We start from the raw sequence: 21,940 nt of genomic DNA on the forward strand, positions 1-21,940 counted from the left end.
AAATGTTCTTTCAAACATTGTATCGTACCTATTTTATATCTTTTTTGTGTGTGCAAAAATCAACCAAATGCCAAACATTGATAGAGGATACATAAGAAACACTAATATGAAGAAAAAAAAAGTTATGTCTTTTGTGCAAAATTTGCAAAAAATGAATGAAACAATCATTGTAAAAATTGTTTGCAATGAAAAATTATTTCATTTTTATTGAAAAAACATCATTTTTAACTCTTTTTTCAATCATTTATAGGTAGTTACTAGTTATATGTAGTAAATAGTTGTGCCAGGTATAAGGAAACTATTTGGAATATAAGATATTTAATAAGATAAACAACTAATGAAATGGATCAAAAGCTATACAACAGATATCTATTGCTAGTTCATTTATAAGTTTCTTAACATAATTTATGAACTCGTAAACGAAGAAGGACCTCTCAATGATTCGTTACACTTCACACTGATAATACATTGGTTATTTACCAGACTAAGTAATGACATTGCATGGCTAGAATCTACACTCTACATAACATAATAATTTAGACTTTAGATATGTTTGGGAATTTTGATTGTATAGACTCTAGAGTACCTATAGAACACTCTTATAACATTATGACGCATACGGTATAATGATTCATTGATTAATTATTTACAATTGCAGTCATGAAGTTTTTGAGCCATAATATTGTCAAATGGCTTAAATCAATTATTCCAAATCTCATGTATCAATTGTAATTCGTATGATGTTAAAGGGTTAAAGTCTTTTCGAGTTACTTTTTAACAAGTAATAATATCCATTATTTTTTTAATAACTTAGGCTTTTTTTGTTGTTGTTGTTTTTGACCCTTCAAATTCCTGTGGACATCCAATTTTAGCTGTGTGGCTTTTTGTTATTTTTTTTCTTTGAAAAAAAAAAAAATCTTATCAACGTTTGTTCATGCTACAAAAAACATATGTTTTAATGACTAACATAATATACTTAAACTCACTTGTGTGTCTATGTTTTGAGTAATACGTAAAAGGCTTGGCGGGAAAAATCTGACATTCCAACCTATTTTTTCTTGTTTTTTCATAATTTAATATTTATAGTGTTGGATTCGATTTGTAACTATGAAGCTCGGCAGAGTTCGAGTACATAAGTTGTGCATCAGCATAAAAATAACCTTGAACAAAAATCAAGAAAATGAGAAAATTCCTATATATATATATTTTACTTCATATAACTATACAGGTCAATAATATAATTTGTTTATAGAAATGGACGATGATTTGTCTAGAGTACAAATGTAATACATACTCAATTTAAGAAAAAAATTCTAGCTTGATTTTGTGTTGACAGACATCATATTGTGTTGAATTTGGAGCAAAGAAAAATATTTACTCATTTAGTTAATAATCGCTACAAAGCTTGAATTAAATTAATTTAGGTTGCCATGTATAGTTATTAACATCTCAGACATTTCCTGCTGAAGGTTCATTTAATAATCTCTGAGTTGTCGTAAATTGGATTAAACACATCGGTCTTATATTTGGCCCATGGATTGTAGTTAGGGGAATCCTGATCTTCAAGAGCATAGTATGAAAGCTAAGAATGAGGGCAATTAAAAAAAAAATGAAGCAAAAAAACTAGGCGCCAATAAGACAAGAAAATACTCTCCTCTCAAATTCATGACGACACAATTTATTATAAACTAGCCGAGATACATTAACTTGTTTGGTTTTTCAAAAGTTGATTTGAATCTTACTATAAAATCAAATCTTTGAATGAACACTTTTTAGCCAATTTTGAGGACATAAAAAGCCCCAAATCAAATATTGCCGGAAAAAAGTTGCTAAATTATTCCTTGCTATTTTTTTCATAAATATATGTTGACTTTTTTAATATTGTAGAGGTATTTGATTCTATAGAGGGGGGCCTTTAGATTTATAATTACTAGCTCATTCATTACCATTTTAATAATAAAAAAATTGATTAATTAGTAAAAAAAAGAAAATCAAGGAATAAATTTATATTGCTGGTTTAAGGGTGTATCCCAAAGAATATGTAAACATCATACACCAAGTTACCAAGCGCACATCCAAGGACTCACTTGCCCAATTTCAAACTGATCGGTTTGCCCTTTAGTGAATTTACCCTGAAGAAGAACGAAACTTTGATACATGCACAAACGGCTTTTATTAATCTAGAGATTACTCAATATAATGTAGAAATAAGATTAGATTAATTTAAACTCGAATATTTCGAGATTAGTCGCTTTTTCAATTATTATTTGGGAGAATTCGAGTAATTTTCAATAACTTTCGTCTTTAATTAAGTTTTTTGTTTTTCGAGTTCGAGTAATATTTGAATCCAACACTAAATATTTATAAGAAGGTTTTTTTTATTCTTTTATTTTTAAATTGATGATGTTCCATTTAAATGTTCTTGTAGGTACTTGATGAATATTTGCTCTTATCTTATTTCATAAATTATGAAAACTCTCACATGAATAGTAAATCATTTATATTTATCTTTTTGTTGTAAAATACTTACTGTAGTGTTGGATTGTCATCAAAATGAGAACACAAAAAAATCCTGCCAGTTTATATTTTCAATAGAGAGTCGAACAAATATATTATTATATTCATCGAAATAAAGAATGATAAATTTTTCAGATGTCTAAATAACTGTCAGGGAATTGTTGGCATTATTGGGTTAGTTTTTAATGATTCGAACTCTAAATTATAGCTCAAATCCAACACTAACTTCTTTTAATTTGACAGAGTTCTTTTTATAATTCCTATCTGATTCTGCATACTCAATTTTTTTTTTTTTGAATGAATACTTTTTGGCATCTATCTCTAATATAACAACAAAGCAATTCGTCTTTCTGGTAGGTCTGAATTAAATAAATTTATTACTTATAGTGAATGATAACATATTGCATACTACATACATTGGTACACTCAAAACTTTAATAGCTGTCTACTAGGGGCTAGACTTTATGGTCATAATTAAATCATTATGATTGTAATAAAAAACCTCTAAAACAAATCGTATTTAAAAAAAAAAAATGTAATCATGCAATTGGTACATATAATATAGTGGGTGCTCGGAAACAGAATAGAAAGTCTATATACCGGGTCCGGTACAAAAGTGAGTTTTGGTAATTCAATACTTATTAGATTACAATTAAATATAACAAAGGTGTTGTTAAATACAATTCCCATGCACCTACAAGGGTGACTGCAAGATTTCTTTGGAGGAATGGGCAGAGGTTAGTAGAAAGGAGCTAGCCCATAAATTTAATGACGTTAAAAAATACAATATTAATTCTTGGTTTGTTTTATAAAGTACAATTTTCTAGCTCAGAAAATTTGGTTTTGTCATCAATATTACAATTTGTTCATATTGTAATGGCTCTGCAAAAACCGGTTTCAATGTTAAAATAGAATATCGTACCGTTTTGATATGTCTGTACCCGGTACGTATAGTTTATCTTGCCATAAACAAGGTAATACCCTTATTTGCAAACACTAGTTGCTATGAATTCATTGAGAAGGCAATAGGACTCCCCCCCAGCAGTCCAGATCTAAATCTGATGGATAATTTTGTCTGGGGCCACGTCGAGTCTAAAAAATCAAAATATCATAATATCGCGGATTCAATCATTGCTTCCGTCAAGGAACAATGATCAACATGCTAAGGAACTACCTTGTCAACGCCTGCTCCGATCCTAAATCCTGAAAAATAAGCTCTTTTAAAATATTCATTTATACAATTCAAGCAGATTTTCAAGTAAATCCGCCCAAAATATAGCCTCAGTGATAATTTATAGATTTTTTAAACATCTTAATACCTTTACAAACTTACAAAATCAGTAAGGGATCAAAATCTTATTTCCTCCAGTGTATGTACAACTCTATTTCACATGGAATAAATAGCATATGCTGCAATTCGATGGACTAATTAGTAATTGGATGCCCCTCTTTGCATTCTTTCAATTCTTTAAGGAGTTAGACATAATTGGAGAGTCTTTAACTCTTTATTTTCCTATAATTTTTGACCGTGAATAAACTATTAAAACATACAATTTTTATTGGACGTTTTAAATAACTACATAAAGGTAGAGGTTGTACACATTTATGAAGCTACTTAAGTAAAGTGCATGGATTTTACTGCATTTTAACTGATTAGCTTCTACTTAGTTTCATTATCAAGGATGTGAGGTAGTCTTAGTCGTTTATTAGGAGGCATACAGTCGTGTACAAAAGTATTGTCACTCCCCTCATTTTTGTTATTCATAAAACAATAACTTTACTCTTAATAAGAAGAATCATATAACAACATCAAATCCCATTCCCCCAAAAAAAAAAAAGAGGGTTAAAATGGTAAATTTTATTTACTAAAATTTAAAAAGTCTTGAGCAACCTTTAACTATGAATATTTTTATATTTTTGCAACTAATAAATTGATGATTACAATTTCTTAAGAAAAAAAAAACAAAAAAAACAACTATACAAATTTGCAAATTCGATTTTATCCAATATTTCTGCAAATTGAGGATCAAATTTAAAGGATTTAAAAAAGAAAATCATTCATCTTGTATTCATAGTTTAAGTGAACGACTGGAATATAAACTTTCTCTGTTGAAAAAAACAAGTGACAAAGAAACCTGATCCATGTAGCTAATCGTCTCTGTTACCTAATCATATGTCATTGCTTCAATACGATGTTTACCATATGAGTGACCTAGACTGTCAGTTATTTTGTTAAATTAAATTACAGGCCTGTAAGGCATTTTGAAATGATTTGTTTTTTCTGTTAAAACAACAACATGTATGCGTTTAATTATTATTATCATTTTAATCAAATCTTCTATACAAAATGATATTTAATATCATTTTCATTCCACGGATTGACATCTAAAAAAATATACAATTCCTTCTCTCACAGAATATACATAGATGAAAATATATTTGTTCTAAATATAACTACAAAGAAGGATATGAATTTATACTTTATGTAAACCTACTTTGAAGAAATGAAAAAAAAGAATAATAAAACATCAATCAAGCTGTACAAACTCAAGGTAAATTCTTAAACAAACAAACAGACAGACAAAAAATCCATCTAATTAATTCGAAAACAAACAAAAGAACAAATACGATGGATACATGGATGGAATTGTAGTTATAGGTTGAATATTATTCAAATATTTGATAATAGGGTATGTATGTTGGGCGATTGATTGAGTTAGTTTTCAAGGGGAAAAGTCTCTTGGAACCAAAGTCCATCAGTAGTGAATTATTTACAATTATGTAATAATACTTCCTACTATGAACAACATTCGTATGAGAGAAGTACTCATTAGTGTTGAGTTTCGGTCTTGACCATTCTTAGAATATTAAAATTTTTGTAAGATTGAAACATTTCGGCTCAAGTTCGGACTTAATCTGTTCCACAATTGAAATTGACAGTTTATAGAATAAATATCATAAAATTGCATCTATTGTTTTTAAGGAAGGAAATTGTCGTATAAGACCATTTTTGTTGTCAAAAAGGACGGTTCGAAGAACCATTCTGCACCAAAATTTGGTTCAAATTAGTCTAGAAAAAGTCATTAAAGAATGAACAGAAACAAAGTTTCAGTTTCGGCATCAGAGGCTCAACTTAAACCAAAACTGACTCATCTTGATTAATAAGAAAAATAATGTATTCGATAGTAATTGGTATCAATGTGTCTTTGTAGTCCTAAGAATTGTTCTTGAATTGAGAATTGATTATTTTACATTGAAGGGTCAGGAATAATTGGCCATATATGGAATATACTCAAGTAAGGACAATTGCTTTTAATTCGAAATAATTCATGAAAAAGTATCTTACAGTAAACCTTTGTATTATGAATATAATCCGTGTCAAAGAAGTGCTCGTAAAAAAAGTTGTTTGTACGCTTGATTCATATATATATATATATATAAATTTCTTTGCTAAAGTAATTTTTTCTAACTTTATTATAGATAATGACATGAAGACTGATAAAAACACTGGTGATACCATACTTAAGCTAAGTTTAGGTTGTGGTTGTGGGTTTCTGAAGGCCTTTTACAAAATATATTTTTTGGCCTAATTTGAAATGTTGGCTTACTTTCATAATGATGCGTCACATAAATACGCTTTATAGTCCAAATATGCATAAAAGTTCTCACATCAGTGTCCTAATTGCCCCCAAATGATATATTAAAAGAAAAATGTATTTTCCATTGCAAATTCTGAATGATATTTGCTACCCAAACCATTTGTAGCTGGAGGTATTATTGTGTAAAGCGTCTAGGAAATAAATATGGTATTTACACACTCACCCATTTCGAAATTCTGAGATTGTAAGTGACTGATTTTAAACACTTTGATGCCAAAGGTATCAATGAAATATCTGCTGTTAGTAAACATTTATTATTTTAATTTAGCTAAGAATGGCATTGGAGTAGGACACAAGACTCAAGATCACAACTTTAATTCGTAGTTGTCAATCTCCAACTGAGATTTCTAAGCTAATGACAGTGGCCAAGAAGACTGTTTGTAATTTAAAATATAATTTGGGGTAGATGAGGATGTTTAACAGAAGAATGGAAGTAGCAGGAGATCAACCAATCAGTCTCGGAAAAATACAAATTAAAAATGTGGCCTCCCTTTGGCCCAGATGCTAATCCACTTGGTTATTCATTTGATATGAAGACATACTGAGAATGTCATGCAGCTATTGACTAGAGCTGGAATGAAATGGATATGAACTACATACATAAGTCCTGTATCTATTTTTGCAAGAATATTACTGCTATAGTAACAGCCGATAGTGATATTATTGAATAGAGAAATAACTGAGAGTATTGGATGTAGTTTTGTAACATATATTGATAAGTTTTCACATAAAAAAAAAGTATTTCTAATTACCATACCAAAAATTCATTAAGGCAATGCTCATAACTGTCTTTAATAAATTTTATTTTGTTCATAGAATTTCAATTTTTTTTTGTGGGATATTCGTGGAAACTGCAATAGGATGCTATTTTAAATCGAATCAATTATAAAGAACTATGATTTCTTTTTATGGCTCATTAAAGGTTTTTGATAATACTTTTTATGAATATCCGAAGTGATGTTTATTTCTTTGATTCATTTGTGAATTGACTATGGAATTCATATCTTAAAAATAACTGTATCTTCTACGATCATGGGTACATAAATGATGTTTTTAAATGTAATAGTGATATGTAAATTCTCTTTGTTCGAATATAATATCATTTTTAAAAATATGTATTGTACATAGTATAAAAGTATGATCGTAAATGTTTACTGCTGTTTGGTGGTATTATGGTTTATTTTTTAAGATTAAAGTGGTTTTATAGTCTATAAATGAATGAGTAGAAGATTTTTATCGTGGAGGAATAACGTAGTATAATCCAGAATGAACATTCATTATTGTAGCATGCAAATGAGTCTAGATTTCATTTGCCTGTATGATCCATATATGTTCATCAATAAATAGGTAATTATAAAGAAAGGTCATTTCAATATCCATTATTGTATTTTTTTATTACTAGGCTTAGGATTTTTTATTATATATTAATATGTTGTGAATAAATTTGCTAAATGTTATTTGCCAATAATTATACATGTATATAATATATATAACTAATCAAGTTTATGTTCTAATTTATGTCATATGGTTAATACATAACATTCTGTATGACAATTAGTTAAATATTATAGTTTTCGAGAATTTTCACAAATTTTCTCCTTATAATACTTCTGTATTTTTTACTGTTCTTTTGTGTGATACTTGAAATTTGACTAATCATTACTCGAAGTTTCAAGTTTGAATTATTCCAGTACTAGTAAAGTTGTGTTCCAAAAAAATATTTTGTTAGATCTCGAGTAATATACAGAATAGTTCGAGTTATACTCGAAGCTAACACTAGTATTCACTTATGACGTAAACTAAAATATTTTTATTTGGTTGGTAAATTTAATTGTGATAACTAAACGTGATTAATTATTAATTAAGTACAATCATAGTCTATTATATCTCCAAAACAACAACATTGCTTATGTATTTTCTCGTTTTGTAAACTTATGTCTATTGTTAGGGTTTTTCTAAACGTTGATTTATTGCACATGAATTAAATATTTCTAAGTTCTGAATACTTCTTCTATAAAATGTTTGGAGAGAATGACGACACTGGATAACTAACAACTAATTTCCAAGGTATATATTATATATATTAGCTATAGAAATTTCGAAAATATTAAAATGACGTCACTGTGGTAAGAATTTGCAAAATATTTTAAATGAAATGTGTTGAATATTAATAACGAATGTATTAAACAAGATATTACAGGTGTGCGCGCCTAAAACTGAACACTCCTTTAAATTTTACGGGTTGAGGGTTCGATGAGGAGTTCTCTTGTAGACAATAAGTCCAAGATCTTTCTTAACTAGCCGGTCCATGGTCCTTCTGCTGACGTTGAACTCCCTGGAGAGGCCGCTGACTGCGACCTTGCCTCTTTTGTCCTCGACAAACTTTTTCACGGCAGCAACCATTTCGTCCGACCTTCGAGGCCTTGACTTAGATCTTGTGGTCGCCTCAGGAGTCCCTTTGGCTACCACGCTGTAAACAGTGGTGCAGCTGCAGTTCAGAACCTGAGCAGTTTCAGTGGGAGTTCTTCCCCCGCGCGGAAAGTTCCAAAATTGCTACTTGACGTCTTTCCATATTATCGGCTGTTGTTTCACTGCTGCTACTTAGATTTTGTTGGAGTTTTCTTTATGACTAGTCAAGACCCTTGCCTCGAAGTATAAACCGGGTTCAACTCAATAAAATCACAAATATGGCGTAAAATTTAAAGGTGTGTTCAGTTATAGTATTTTGTAGAGATATATATATTTAAACCAGTTTTTATCTTTATAAAACTAAAAATTTTCAAAAAATATTTAGATATTCCCAACTTTTTACCCCACTGACGTCATTATATAGTAGCACGGCTCTCTTTTCTACTCCCCAAACCTTATTATATATGTATATGTTATATACCTTGCTAATTTTGGGCCTTATTTATCTTTCTTTTCAGAAGAAAGTTTGAAAAATACATTAAAAATTGCTATTTGAATTCAAGATATGGTCTTAATTGTATCTCACAACCTTTCTTTCACAGCGAAAAAAACAAAAAAGGTTTTAAAATCAGTTGGTTGCATGGCAATTATTATCAACTGTTGAGTTATTCTTCATTTAATAGTAGGAAATCGTTCAGAGCTTAACGAAGCTGATTTAAATTCAGCCAATCCGCTTTCCGAATACTAGGCAATAGTACTTTAGAAAATCAACAGCTCACCGAATAATTCCGTGTAAAATTGTATATTAGTGAACTTGACTTGCACAAAAATTTACACTATATTTTTTTATCATATGTCAATTTTTCTGTTTATTTCCTTTAATCAGTGTTCTGAACGTGATTGGTTGAATTTGAATAAGCTTTTGTTAAGCTGCCTTGAACGATTCCCAACAATGTCTGAATAATAATTCCGTTGTTGGTTAGAATTGGCTACTACAACAAACAAATTTTGGGTCTTTTATTCTATTTATTTTCAGAGGAAAGGTTCCGAGATATAATTGCGGTAACAGCACGTGCTATAACGCCGAGAGATAATTCTTCGATAGGTTTCAAACATCTACGCACCATTGCTTAAATAAAAAAATAAAAAATCAACTCACAAATATTGTACATACCTCGTTTTCCAAATTCAAAAAAGTTGATTAGACCCCCTCAATATGACACACCCTAATGTAAATATTCATTGCTAAATGATATTTTGATTCTTTTTCTTTTGAAAAAATTCTTATTTAGACAAAAAACAAAACATAATTCATGGCCTATTTTTCCATTTTCGTGCCAATAATAATAACAAGCGTTCGTTTTAACCCATTGTGCTCTCAATCTCATTTATCTACTATATTACAAATATTTTTGTTATTCGTTTGCAGTTATTGTGTTTTGATTTGTAGTAATTAGAGAATTAAATACTAAATGTTCATTGTACAATATGGAGTCAAATGAATTCCCTTGAAGCGTTTTGTATCTTATGTAATATGCACTTACTTATAGTAGTTTGTACACATAGATAGTACCTACAATTTGCACATTTCATATCGTCTTATTTAATTATAATCATATCAATCATTTTATATTGATCTATTATAATGGGTGGAAACTTGAAATTTATACGGTTTACAGGTTGTATATAATTGCTTTAAAAAAATATTTCATAAAAAATTATTCCAAAGGATTTTTGATATATGTTTATTTAGTTTTGGCTACAATCATCTGTGAATATGGTAGTATTCCTCTTCTAAAAAGCGATGCAAGTCTTGTGTATGTAGTCTGAATTCACTCTAATCAAGGCCTTATATACAGCTGTATTCATGGCCACCACACTCACATGTCGCTTCCTACATGACTTTATCACAGAATGAAAAGTCAGAGGCTTTGCACTTGGTATGTATGGTGGCCACTTTGTTTTCTAGCAAAAAATTATTTATTTGTCTAATAAGGATTGTTTAATTTTAGCCGTGCGTTCCGAAGCTCCATTCTCCTGGAAGACTATATTAGCTATAGGAATATTTTACTGACCCACGGACTCAAATGTTGTCTGTAGTCCCCAAGGAACCGAATGAGAGTTGTCACAAAGCCCAAAGCTTGGCTGATGCTGTTTTTTTTTTTTTTTTTGTTCTTTTGTGGAGGTCATGATATTCTCAGGATAATTTATCTATCCTAAACGGTCATTATGACGGTTAATTACTGAGTCTACATCAAATGTTTTTTTCGTAGGAAAAAATGATGACTCTTCCACCTGGTGCAGATTTAAGGTTCATTGTAACGTTGAAGAGGATTCTGTTTCATGCTTTTTGTAAGGATAGGCCTCTCCAATATTACCATGGACTAAACACCAAGTTTTACATCTGTCTCATTAATTGCAGTGTAAAATGCTCTAAGATCTGTTGCATGATTTCGTATTGACTGGCTTCAATTTCCTTTAATATTTTGGAGTTTTGCTTATATAATAGGTTTCTAACCAGGTTATAGGTTTCTTTTCAAAGTTCACATTATATTTCAACTGTTTTTCCTTCATGGTTGACAGTCTTCCGAGATACTTCAATAAGCCTACAAATTTCAGTTGGAGTGTGATCTGCACAAATGAAAGTTGAGACCTTAAGCCTTATTTCCCGCTTTTGTATCATTTTTGTCATTGATAAAAAAAAAAGTATTTTGTTATATAGTTGATATTTTATAGAAATAATAAATATTCGGAACTTTTGAAGTCAGTCACTTAAAATCCCCTGAATTTTGAATAATTTGAGTGAGTCAATTTTATGTCTCCACCCGGTATTTCTACTATTTATTTTATATATTTACAAGTAATATGGCAAAAAAGTAGGTATGAATGAGTCATTTTTACAAAAAAAAAAAAAAAAGAAATAACGTTGTCAATAAATACAGAACCATTTTATTAAAATTCAGTTATTGCATTATCATCATTAAAAACACCGTTATTTTTTATTCTTGAAAATTATTTATCTCATTTTTTACTGCAACTTCTACATAACTAAAAGCCAATGGTAGAATATTAAATTGTATGTCTCATAACTTTTTATTTAATTATAAAACCAGATCTTTTCATAATTATTACCAAATTATTAATTTATGCTATCAATTATTTTTGATCTATTGAAATTATATAGTTGTAATATATTTATGAGTGATCTAGAAACATAAATTATCTAAAGCTCTTTCAAATAGGTACTTGTAAAAACATTTACCAATTATGCATGATTACGTTTTACTTGAGACTATTATTTTGAATTTATTATTGAATCAAGATCGTGCTACCCTTTATAAGCTGCCATGTCACTTTAAAAAATGTTTGGTACAAATTTATTTGAATTTTGAGTTTGGAAAATCTTTTGGTAAAATCGGAAAGAAACTTTTACTTGCTAAATCCTCAGTACAATCCATAAAAATTATGTAATTTGATTCTACAAAACTGTTGCAAAAGTTTCATAGATTAAGGGAAATGTAATATATGCTCAAAATGACTATATACAGCAACATAAGTGGGCATCTTGACGTGCAGTGGACCTGATGATATCATTTTGACAAGTTCACATGCAACAGGTCAAATGAAACTTCAGTATGAAATACATACGTTATTTATTTTCTTGAATAAGAACATTTTGCATCGTGAACTAGTAATTAGACTTTCGGCGATTGGAGGTTGGCCATCTCTGATCTATGTTAAATATAAGTTCTTCAAGTTTAATATTTACCCCCGATTGACTAAAAAAGATGCTAATTATATCAAGTTCAATTATATCAATTGTACCATTTCCTCTATAATCAAGCATATCAAATATTATAAGTTATTTTTTTGAAAATACGGCAATTAAATGTTTAATTTCGATTTATAGACCACATTTGAGAGACATTTTCTACATTTGCTATTAAATCAACACCTTCAAATTATCAAAAATCAACAATCAAAAGTACATTTTCTTGGCACATTATTAGAGTTGTAAATCATATAAACTACTAGTATATTAAATATAAAAACCAAAAAGTTGCAGGATAAACCTCACAATTGAAGAATGTTTTACAGGAGAGTAGTTTAGCTGTCATGACGTCATATTGGAAACAAGGACATACACTTATATTATTCCCCAACAAATTATTCGTTTTACTCTCACTCTATAATGAGTACCAAGACTGTTCCTTGCCTTATTATTATTATTTTTTTGTGGGTGGGGGAGGCTTTTTGACAAATCTTTCACAATTTTGACGAAGGAAATCTTAGAAAAGACAAATGAGGCAAAATTAATATTTTTTGTTTAAAAAGATATTTCATAAAAACGTTGCCTTTTCGACAAATTCGGCTACAAAATTTTAGTGAGGGTGGGTTGGGGCTAATGAAGTTCTACTGACCACTTACTCTGTGATAACTTTATACTTAGATGCCCTTTTCTCAATAATTAAAGAATAATGAGAATAATTTTGAAAAATAAATAACTCTACTCGGATTTCTAACTACAAAAAATCATGCACATATTTAGGTTATATTTCTGTACAACTCTAGATGCTGTAAGTTCAAAGAAAATCCTGATATTCTTGTCTCTTGCCTATGATATTAGTAACTGTGTATTATAGTGATGGGAATTCCGGCTCTTTTGCTCGGTTTACTAAAAATAGACGGGTCTTTGGGTTCCAAACGGCTCTTCAGATTAGTTGTGTTCCTTTAATTGATATATTACAGTTACAATAACTTAGGAGCTTGGTTTTTGGATTTTTTTTTAAAAAGATATTCAAATTTTTACTTTGCTGCATAATTTGCTCAAATGACCTTTTTTTAGAAAATAAATCCAAAAAAAAGCATAAATTGCTTAATTTCTCCCCCCCCTCTGCAGACGCACTGAACCGTCTCCTGAGTGGAGGCGTGTCAGCTCCGTCGTGATTATCTTCTATGATCCGGCTCATAGAGCCGTTACATTCGCAAACGACACATCACTAGTTCAGTATATATATATATGATGTGCTATACCTATATTCAATTCCGCGTTTTATGAGCAACAATGTATAAAATGATTATATGAAAATGTTTCATATCACATCTCTTATAATGTTTATTTTTTCAAAAATCGTGCTCTCAGTTTTTTATACTTCATCATCATTCTCCTATCATTTAAAGAAGATGATATAAAAATATGAATAAAGGTTAATGTAACTCTTCAACAACGCTATTTATTATTTTATTTAGAATGGAATCACAAACAAATAAAAAATTGCTCAAAATATTACTTTAATACATGATTCAAGAATATAGTCATTTCCCTTATTCGTCTCTCTCTCTATGTATGTATTTATGTATATATGCTGTGGGGATAAGGAACCTTGAAACGCACTTATTGGGGAGGGTTCTTCGTCAGTGTGTACTGAATACATACATACACATCTCTCTACTTCTTTCCTTGTAGTTGATCGGAATTTTTAAATACTTTGAATAGGATTTATTCTAAAGGATTGCTCATAGAGTTTATAATTAGTCCTTTTACCATATTTTTATCAATACCAAACCTATATGCCATATTGTGTAAATAAGACCCTGTTATCAACATTTTCTAAATTTAGTTTACTACACCACAACTTTTTGTCCGCTAGGGGAGTTGAGTAGACTTAAATCTTACTCTATAACTAACTGCAAGATCAATGAACTTCCCCTATTAACTCCAAATTCTCCCAATGTAAGAAAAAGTGACAAATATAATCATGGAAATAACTAAAAATGATGAAGTGACGTCATCCTTTGTATCCTAAAAACCGACATTTTGCATAGGAAAAAAAAAAGATGCTAATAAGACAAAAAATCTATCGCAGGCGCGTTTTGTCACTCTGTTTTATCGGTTTTATCATAGATATTAAACAAAGAAATCAAACACGCCTGTTAGTTTGACTCTTGAGAATATTTTCTTGGTTACGAGAAGAAAAAAAATCATTGCAGGAAGTTGCTTTTGTAATACTACAGATGACAGAATGATATCTTTTGTTGGCTCGTCATGTATGCAATTTTTCATGACAATAGCTGAATTTGCATTATAAATATTCAATTAAAATGGCTATTTTTATGGGAGGTTCTGTAGTTAGTTAAAGAGTAATTCATGGCACACTCAGCACCCCTGGCGTACATAAAAGTATTCTTAAAGTATCATCAAATAGTTATTTAATCATATTTCTAGTTTTATATATATTATCAATGTAGCTAATATTTCAGTAAAAATGAACTTATTTTTTTATATTAATAATACCTATTACTTTAAGTATATCAATCCCTCAAATGCAAGACAGTCTAGCAGATATTAGCAAATTATGTGTTTTTAAACAAAAACTACATAGTAAACTTATGAGATAATATTGTAATTACACTAAAAAATACATTGAAGAGTTTTAAATTAATCACAGAAGTTACTGTATTGTTGAATTTTTTTTTTGAAAATAATTAATCTATGTTTATACATATATTGAAGTATCTTAAATTTTCTTTATATTTCTCTTGGGTATCGATATTTTTTATTAAACAGTTATTTTGATTCTCATTATTTGAATGGAAAAATTGTACGTTTTAGTACGTCCAAGGATAGTCTGAAAAGTTTCCGACCTCATCATGAAGATGAAAGTACTCGTAAGTTAAAGCTATTTAAATCTATCTAGAATCTGTTGAGAGTTACTCACCAAAAATTTTACCCATTTTGGACGTGCAGTTGTTTTGTAACAGTTGTTTGAGTGAGTGTTGTTGTGAAAAACAATCTGAATTTTGTATTTTATTTTTCTACATAGTCTCCATCTAACACACTTCTCCCAGTCATGCATCTAACCCTTCCCGTCTGTAACTTTGCTGGGATAAGTTTGTAGAGTTACTTAGAGCTTAATGATGTCTTTAGGATAGTAATAAAAATAAGAGAGGAGGATGAAAATATATAGAGATGAGCCTTCGTCTGAACAGATCCAGTGGTTATATAATTATTAGTGTTAAGTCTTTTTTGGGCTTGATCGTTAAGGATTCTTTCTAGACCGATGTTTTGGTTGTACTGCAGTCTTAGACCTTTGATTGAAATCTAATCGTTTTATCATTAACCGATTTTTTCAATTCCCTCTTTATGGACCGATTTTCTCATATGTATATGAAACACATGACGTCATTGTTTCGAATTTTACTATTCGGAAATACACTTGATGTCATCAATATATTATCTATTTTGATCAATTTTTTGTATTGGTCTAATTCAAATTGAAATTTTTGATGTAACCAATACAGACAAAACTTCTTTAAAAAACCGAAATAGTTTGGTTGAATAAATATTATAATGGTCTCAGACCCATCTACATCAGATACCTCACACTAACATAATAATTATTTAAAAAATGTTAGGATAATTGTTAATTAACAACACATTTTCAAGTAATGGTAACAACTTCTCCATTAATGGATAAGATGTAGCCTTTCAAATACGAGAATATATAAACATATTTCAAATTAGCTAGAGGATGCTAAAATATCTTTTGCACTATTCTTTTCTTTTGCTCCATTATTATTTGCCAAAATATGTGGCAACAAACATGCTAATAGTCGACAACTATGTAGAACAAAACTACATTTTCAACATTTTGTTCTTCCTTCATAATAGTTGTTATCTTTCTAATCCTTATTAATTATTATTATTTGGAGTTAGTCTATTGTTTGTTAGACCCACCACAATTGATACAATCAAACTGATGCAAAACATGAACGTAAATACAATCTATGTAGATTCTCCTTGCCAAAAAACAAAACAGTTTAAATTAAAAATGGAAATGCATTTTGTTATATGTAATCCTTTATTTTTGTTCATTCCTTTATCGTTGATTATTAGAATAAACTGTGTTGATTTGAGGATAACTCGAACTGAAAAACAACAACTCTACTTTACTAAAGTTGACCATTTTCTGAAAATTACTCCAACTATCCCAGAATACTCTAAAGAAAAACTCATCTAAAGTTGAATGATAAAAATGTGTCCTGCCAGTAAGTTAGAAGCAAAAAGTCGAGAAATAACTAAGTTGAGTTGTTTATCCACTCTGAATCTCGACAGTCAGAAGGGAAAAGAAAAAACTTAAAATAACATATGGTTACTAGTTTTCTGTATTATTCTTGATTCCAATTATAAATTAGTATTTAAATAATAGTTATTAATAATTAAATAAGTTGTATAGTATATAAACGTCGGTCCTAGATTAAATTTGTTTATTTCAAAAACTGATTGTGAACATGGTAAGCCTGTTTAGAAGAAGAGCTGCTTGGCTATCATTACGTTTCATATAAGAGGTTGAGGGTAAGGAAATAAGCATAAGTACCACTTCATATTTAGTAAGGACATGAATAGAAATTACTTCATTTCCTTATATTCTGAGTCCAACAAGGATTGTAACTACAAAAAGTATTGCGCTCATCGATCTCTAGAAATGTTTGCCTGCCTTGAACTATCACATTAGAAATTGAAGTTATGTAACAATTAAGGAAAAAATATCTTTCTTAACTTGTTTGAACAAGCTATAAAATACTTATCCTTCCATACAACTTCTGTGTCGAGCGAGAGCCTTTTTTCTTATATTGAGAATTATATCGAAAAGACAAAATAGAATTGGTAGTGATCTTACAGCTGGGATGTTAATATTTTACATGACAACTTAAATTAATTTGTGATGCTATAGATACAGCCTTTCAAAATAAGTTCTTACTATGCAAAAAAATAGTTTCTAAAATTACTTTCATTAATTGATAACTAATTGACTACCTTAATTGGTGAACTTAGATTTGATCAATTTAATTAATTTTTTTCCACTTGATGCCTTTAATCGACTTGACTTAATATTTTATTATACAAACTCGGTCAAACTCCATAGACTCAAATCTAGCACTAATTATAAGTATCAATCCCCATAAGAAGCAATTTGTACTCCAAAGTCCTCCTTTATGTACCTGTAACTTTTTGTTTTTCAATTAAAATTAATGATTTTGAAGAAATGGTCAACAATCTAGTGTCTTTGTTCTTTGAATGTGGTTTGTTGTCTTAATATCACAAGATATTTAATTCAAATTAGTAATTTGTAGAGGGATTTGCTAATTTTTTACCACTCCTGATTTCTTTTTTTTAATCTTTTTATTTTGAAACAAACACCTTAATTAAGCGAGGAAAAAACATCAGCGATAAAGTAGAAAAATGGATTTTATATGAATTATTAAGATTCAAAGTGCTTTTTTTTTAGTATGATAGCGCCTTTACCTCACTTTTTTAAATTTTAATGTCTTCAAGATTGTATGATCACATATTACATATAAACACATACTTGAAGTCAGCATAAAATTTTTCATAAAGGAAACTTACTATTATATCATGTATATATTTTTTTATTCTCAAAAGTTAGCTTAAACTTGTAGAAAGTTTAAAAATACTCAAAATAAAAAAAAATAAAAAATCGCTAATACCAGGTTTTTTACGAAAAAGATAATTACAGAATAGTGACCACCTTGTCAAGTGCTACTAGAATTGAATATGAATATTGAATTGAATTTTTTTGTTGATCTGTTTATATAAGGCCAGAATAGCTACATAAAAAATATATCCAATAACAAATCATGGACCTTAGTTAAAGTGTAAGGATCTGTAGAACACTCAATTTCTTATAAAAAATTTAACTTTTTTGTTTTAATATTTTTTTGTATATATATGGGAATCAACATAAAAATTATCCTAAATAAACACCAAGAAAAGGAAAAATTCTCCAATATATTTTTAATCGATAAATCACAACAGCCAAATATTTCATTAACATATTGTGATAAGTTTAAGGTTTGTATTCAAATTTCCGAGATAATTTGAAATATCCAATAGTATAAGATATTCAGTTCGTGTATGCATCTTTATTTAGGCCCAGTATGGCCATTCAAATATAATTTATTATATTATTTTTCTGTATTTATGGCAGGTTTTTTTTTTCGACATTAAAGTGTTTTTTGTGATGCCTACAAAGGATTAATCTGATTTCTTTAGTAACAAAAATAGAATATAATTAGTTGAAATAATCAATGCTAAAATGAGGAAAATAGATATATTCTTTAGTGTTGACAGGCCACATATTTTATATTATTTTTTCCTCTCTAACATATTCTTCTTTTACATATATATCTTTAAATTTTGTGTGTTAAAAACTGATCAAATGAACGATTTTATACGAAAGATTAAATCTTTCAAAAATAATTATATGTGCTTTGTGGTAATGAACCATTTGTTCGTAGGAAGAGAAGGGACTTTCTCGTAATTTTAATTGTAAAATAAGGGCAATTAACTTTTTCAAAATAAGAAGGGAGAATTCATTATTATTCCACCCCTTCGTAAAATGAGGATGAAGGAATGTGCCTTCAAAAAGGACAACGATATCTCCACATACCTCAAAATGCAAAAAGGAATAATAATGAATTGCCTTCCCCCTACTTTTATACCCTAAAGGACTCTATATACATTTTAAAACGATTATATTATAAATCTACATTGTAGAGCAGTATATAACGAGTATTCAATTTTATTTTATTTTACAGATGTTGGGATTAAATACATAGCAACCTTTTGTCTTGGACTCAAAGAGCTCTCACTCTGCGACGTCTCTGCCATAACGGACTTTGGTCTCTATGAACTCTCCAAGCTAGGACCAAGTCTACGCTATCTTAGCATTGCCAAATGTGAACGAATCACGGACTCGGGTGTATCTCAAATAACGCGTCTTTGCTATAAACTTCGCTATTTAAACATACGTGGATGTGAATCCGTGAGTGATGGGGCCCTCGTCGTTCTTGGGGACTCTATAGGGACTCGTTTACGCTCTTTGGATTTGGGGAAATGTGATATCACGGATGAGGGTCTTCGAAACTTGGCGGAAAAGTCTTGTAAGCTGAGGAAGTTAAGTTTGAAGAGTTGTGAAATGATTAGTGATGTGGGGATACGAGAACTTGCTTTTAAATGTAGAGATCTGAGACATTTAAATATTCAAGACTGTGGTGGTATATCCATTGAGGGCTATCATGCCATTAAAAAGTGTTGCAAAAAGTGTGTCATTGAGCATACAAATCCTAACTTTTTTTAAAGTCAAAGTTTAGTAAAGAAACAAAACAAACAAACACGTAATTTTAATAGTACAAATATTTTTACACCATTTTTTTCCATGAATTATTTCTTCATAACTAGTCTGTGATAATATTATAATTATTGTACATAAAACCATTGCTCCTTTTTTTTTCTTCATATTAATACTTTTGTTTCAGTTACTTTGTATGTTTATTCTGTTATCCTAATGTATGATACTTCATTAATTGTACTTGGTGTTTTCTTCACTTCAAAATCATAAAAAAAATTATAAATGTAACTTTTTAACGATAACATTATTTTATTAAATAAAATGATTTTACTTCTAAAATATTTGAGTCTCTTTTAGTGTTGTCACGATACCAATATTTTTGTTCTGGTTACAGTACCTAAACTAGTAGTGGTACCTTAATACTTTTTGACAACAAAAATACAGTAAGGAGGAATTCATTTGCACTTACAAGGGCGTCCTTAGGAAATAGTGGTTTGGTTTTTCATAAATTCTTGGTTTTATTAAAAAAAAAATAGACTACTCGGCCATGTTAAAAGTTATTTGGCGTCGACAAACAGACGCAAATATTTTATTTTCAAATATAAACATTTACAGGTTATGAAATTTAAATCTGAAACAAGTTGACCTCAATATCTTAGCGACCCTGATATCTATCTTTATGAAAATGTGCTTATCAGATTTAGCTGACAAAATTATATAAGTAAAAATGCAAATTTTTTGAGAGATACCCTCAGAATACGAACGTTGTGCGCCCATTATTAAGTCCCTCCGTTCTGGGTGCACGCCCAAGACCGCAAATAGCTCCATTGGTAATGATACCATAGAACTTCAATGTTCTTTTTACAGATTTGGTGTCATGCTATAATTTTAAAATAGTTTGGTTTGTCCAAATTGGGTAATTGGAACCAGATGTATTCGGTGAAAAACCAACATTTTTAAGACCTTTATGTTTTAGGGAAAGGTAATGTGGCATCCAAGCTCGTTGGAGCTAAACTTTTTGGACTGTTATGTGTCTTGGAGAGAGAGTTCCATAAACTGGCACATCGCCCTGTTGATTCCTTGTGGGCTTCTATTTTCGAGCCAGTAACTAACATGGACTAGGAGTTCCTCATTATAGCCTGTTCCAAGTTCAGAGCTAAGTTGGAGATGGTTGTTTTGAGTGATTGACCTCACTATGAACCCTTACATGTTAGAGCAAAAGATTTATGAATTGCTGTATTGATTTCTGGAAATAATCCTTAAAATTTTCAGATTTAAAACATACACCCCTGTATGTGCTCCCTTTTATTTTTTATTTAACGTGCTGAGTTTTAGCCACAACTGAAAATAATAACTCGTTTCTACATTTTTATTGCTCATATCAAATATTGACGCAGTTCTAAGATTTTAATTATAAATTAAAAAGTGAGAACGCGGCAGACAAACTTTGTATGATTAATATGCATAATTTTCTAGCTCATAAATTGGGAGGGGGGGGGGTGGAGGTCGATAAGATATTTTTTATGACAAATTGACAGTGGAAGTACCGATAAAATTATAAATTTAGTATATCATAGTTTTAAATGTGACACTATAGTACGGGTAATCTTTTTATATATTTATATATACATACAAGTATCCCCAAATAACTTCAAAGTGGTGTTTTAATTTTGTCAAGTTTAACTATTTATATCTATTAATGACTTTAAAACTGGCTCAATAATATTTTGAAATGTCCCATTGATCTGGTGTTCTTATCTAAATAGCTGTCATAACTCATTGGATGAGGTATGAAACATTTATGTGTTAAACGTTTTAATGTCCTTGTGAAAAAAAAAAATGACCTGTCTCCATAGGATGAACCATTAGCTTATTTTTTAGTACAATTAAACGTTGTATTAATGTTTAGTTTATTCGTTAGTATAGCTCCAATCAGATCAGAATGATTAGTTTGCTTTTATTTTAATTGGAGGGAAAAATATTGCTACTTTTGAAATATTTCATTTCCTGGTTACTCCGTAATTGACCCCTACAATTTCAAAATAAATATTTTAATATCATATATACACCACCGGTACATAAAAAGGGGGTTTAAAGGTCATTTTGTTGTTTTAAAGTATGCAACAAAGGCATTCCTTATACACGGTACACAATACGGTGTACGGTGTACTATACAGACAGATAAACCCATAAATAATATTA

The 21,940-nt window shown here is 29.7% G+C and overlaps 1 protein-coding gene across 1 annotated transcript in view; it reads left to right on the top strand.

The window, feature by feature from the left end:
- The window catches only part of LOC121116852 (uncharacterized), an 88,294-nt gene extending 68,217 nt beyond the window's left edge, over nucleotides 1–20,077 (top strand). The window contains exon 4 of the mRNA XM_040711155.2: nucleotides 19,206–20,077. Coding sequence (XP_040567089.1) covers nucleotides 19,206–19,747 — 542 coding nt within the window. The 3' untranslated portion in view covers nucleotides 19,748–20,077. The remainder of the gene's footprint in view (nucleotides 1–19,205) is intronic.
- Nucleotides 20,078–21,940: the final 1,863 nt, after the last annotated feature.

Source organism: Lepeophtheirus salmonis, chromosome 1 (assembly GCF_016086655.4).
Source record: "Lepeophtheirus salmonis chromosome 1, UVic_Lsal_1.4, whole genome shotgun sequence".
Classification (NCBI taxonomy): Eukaryota; Metazoa; Arthropoda; class Copepoda; order Siphonostomatoida; family Caligidae; genus Lepeophtheirus; species Lepeophtheirus salmonis.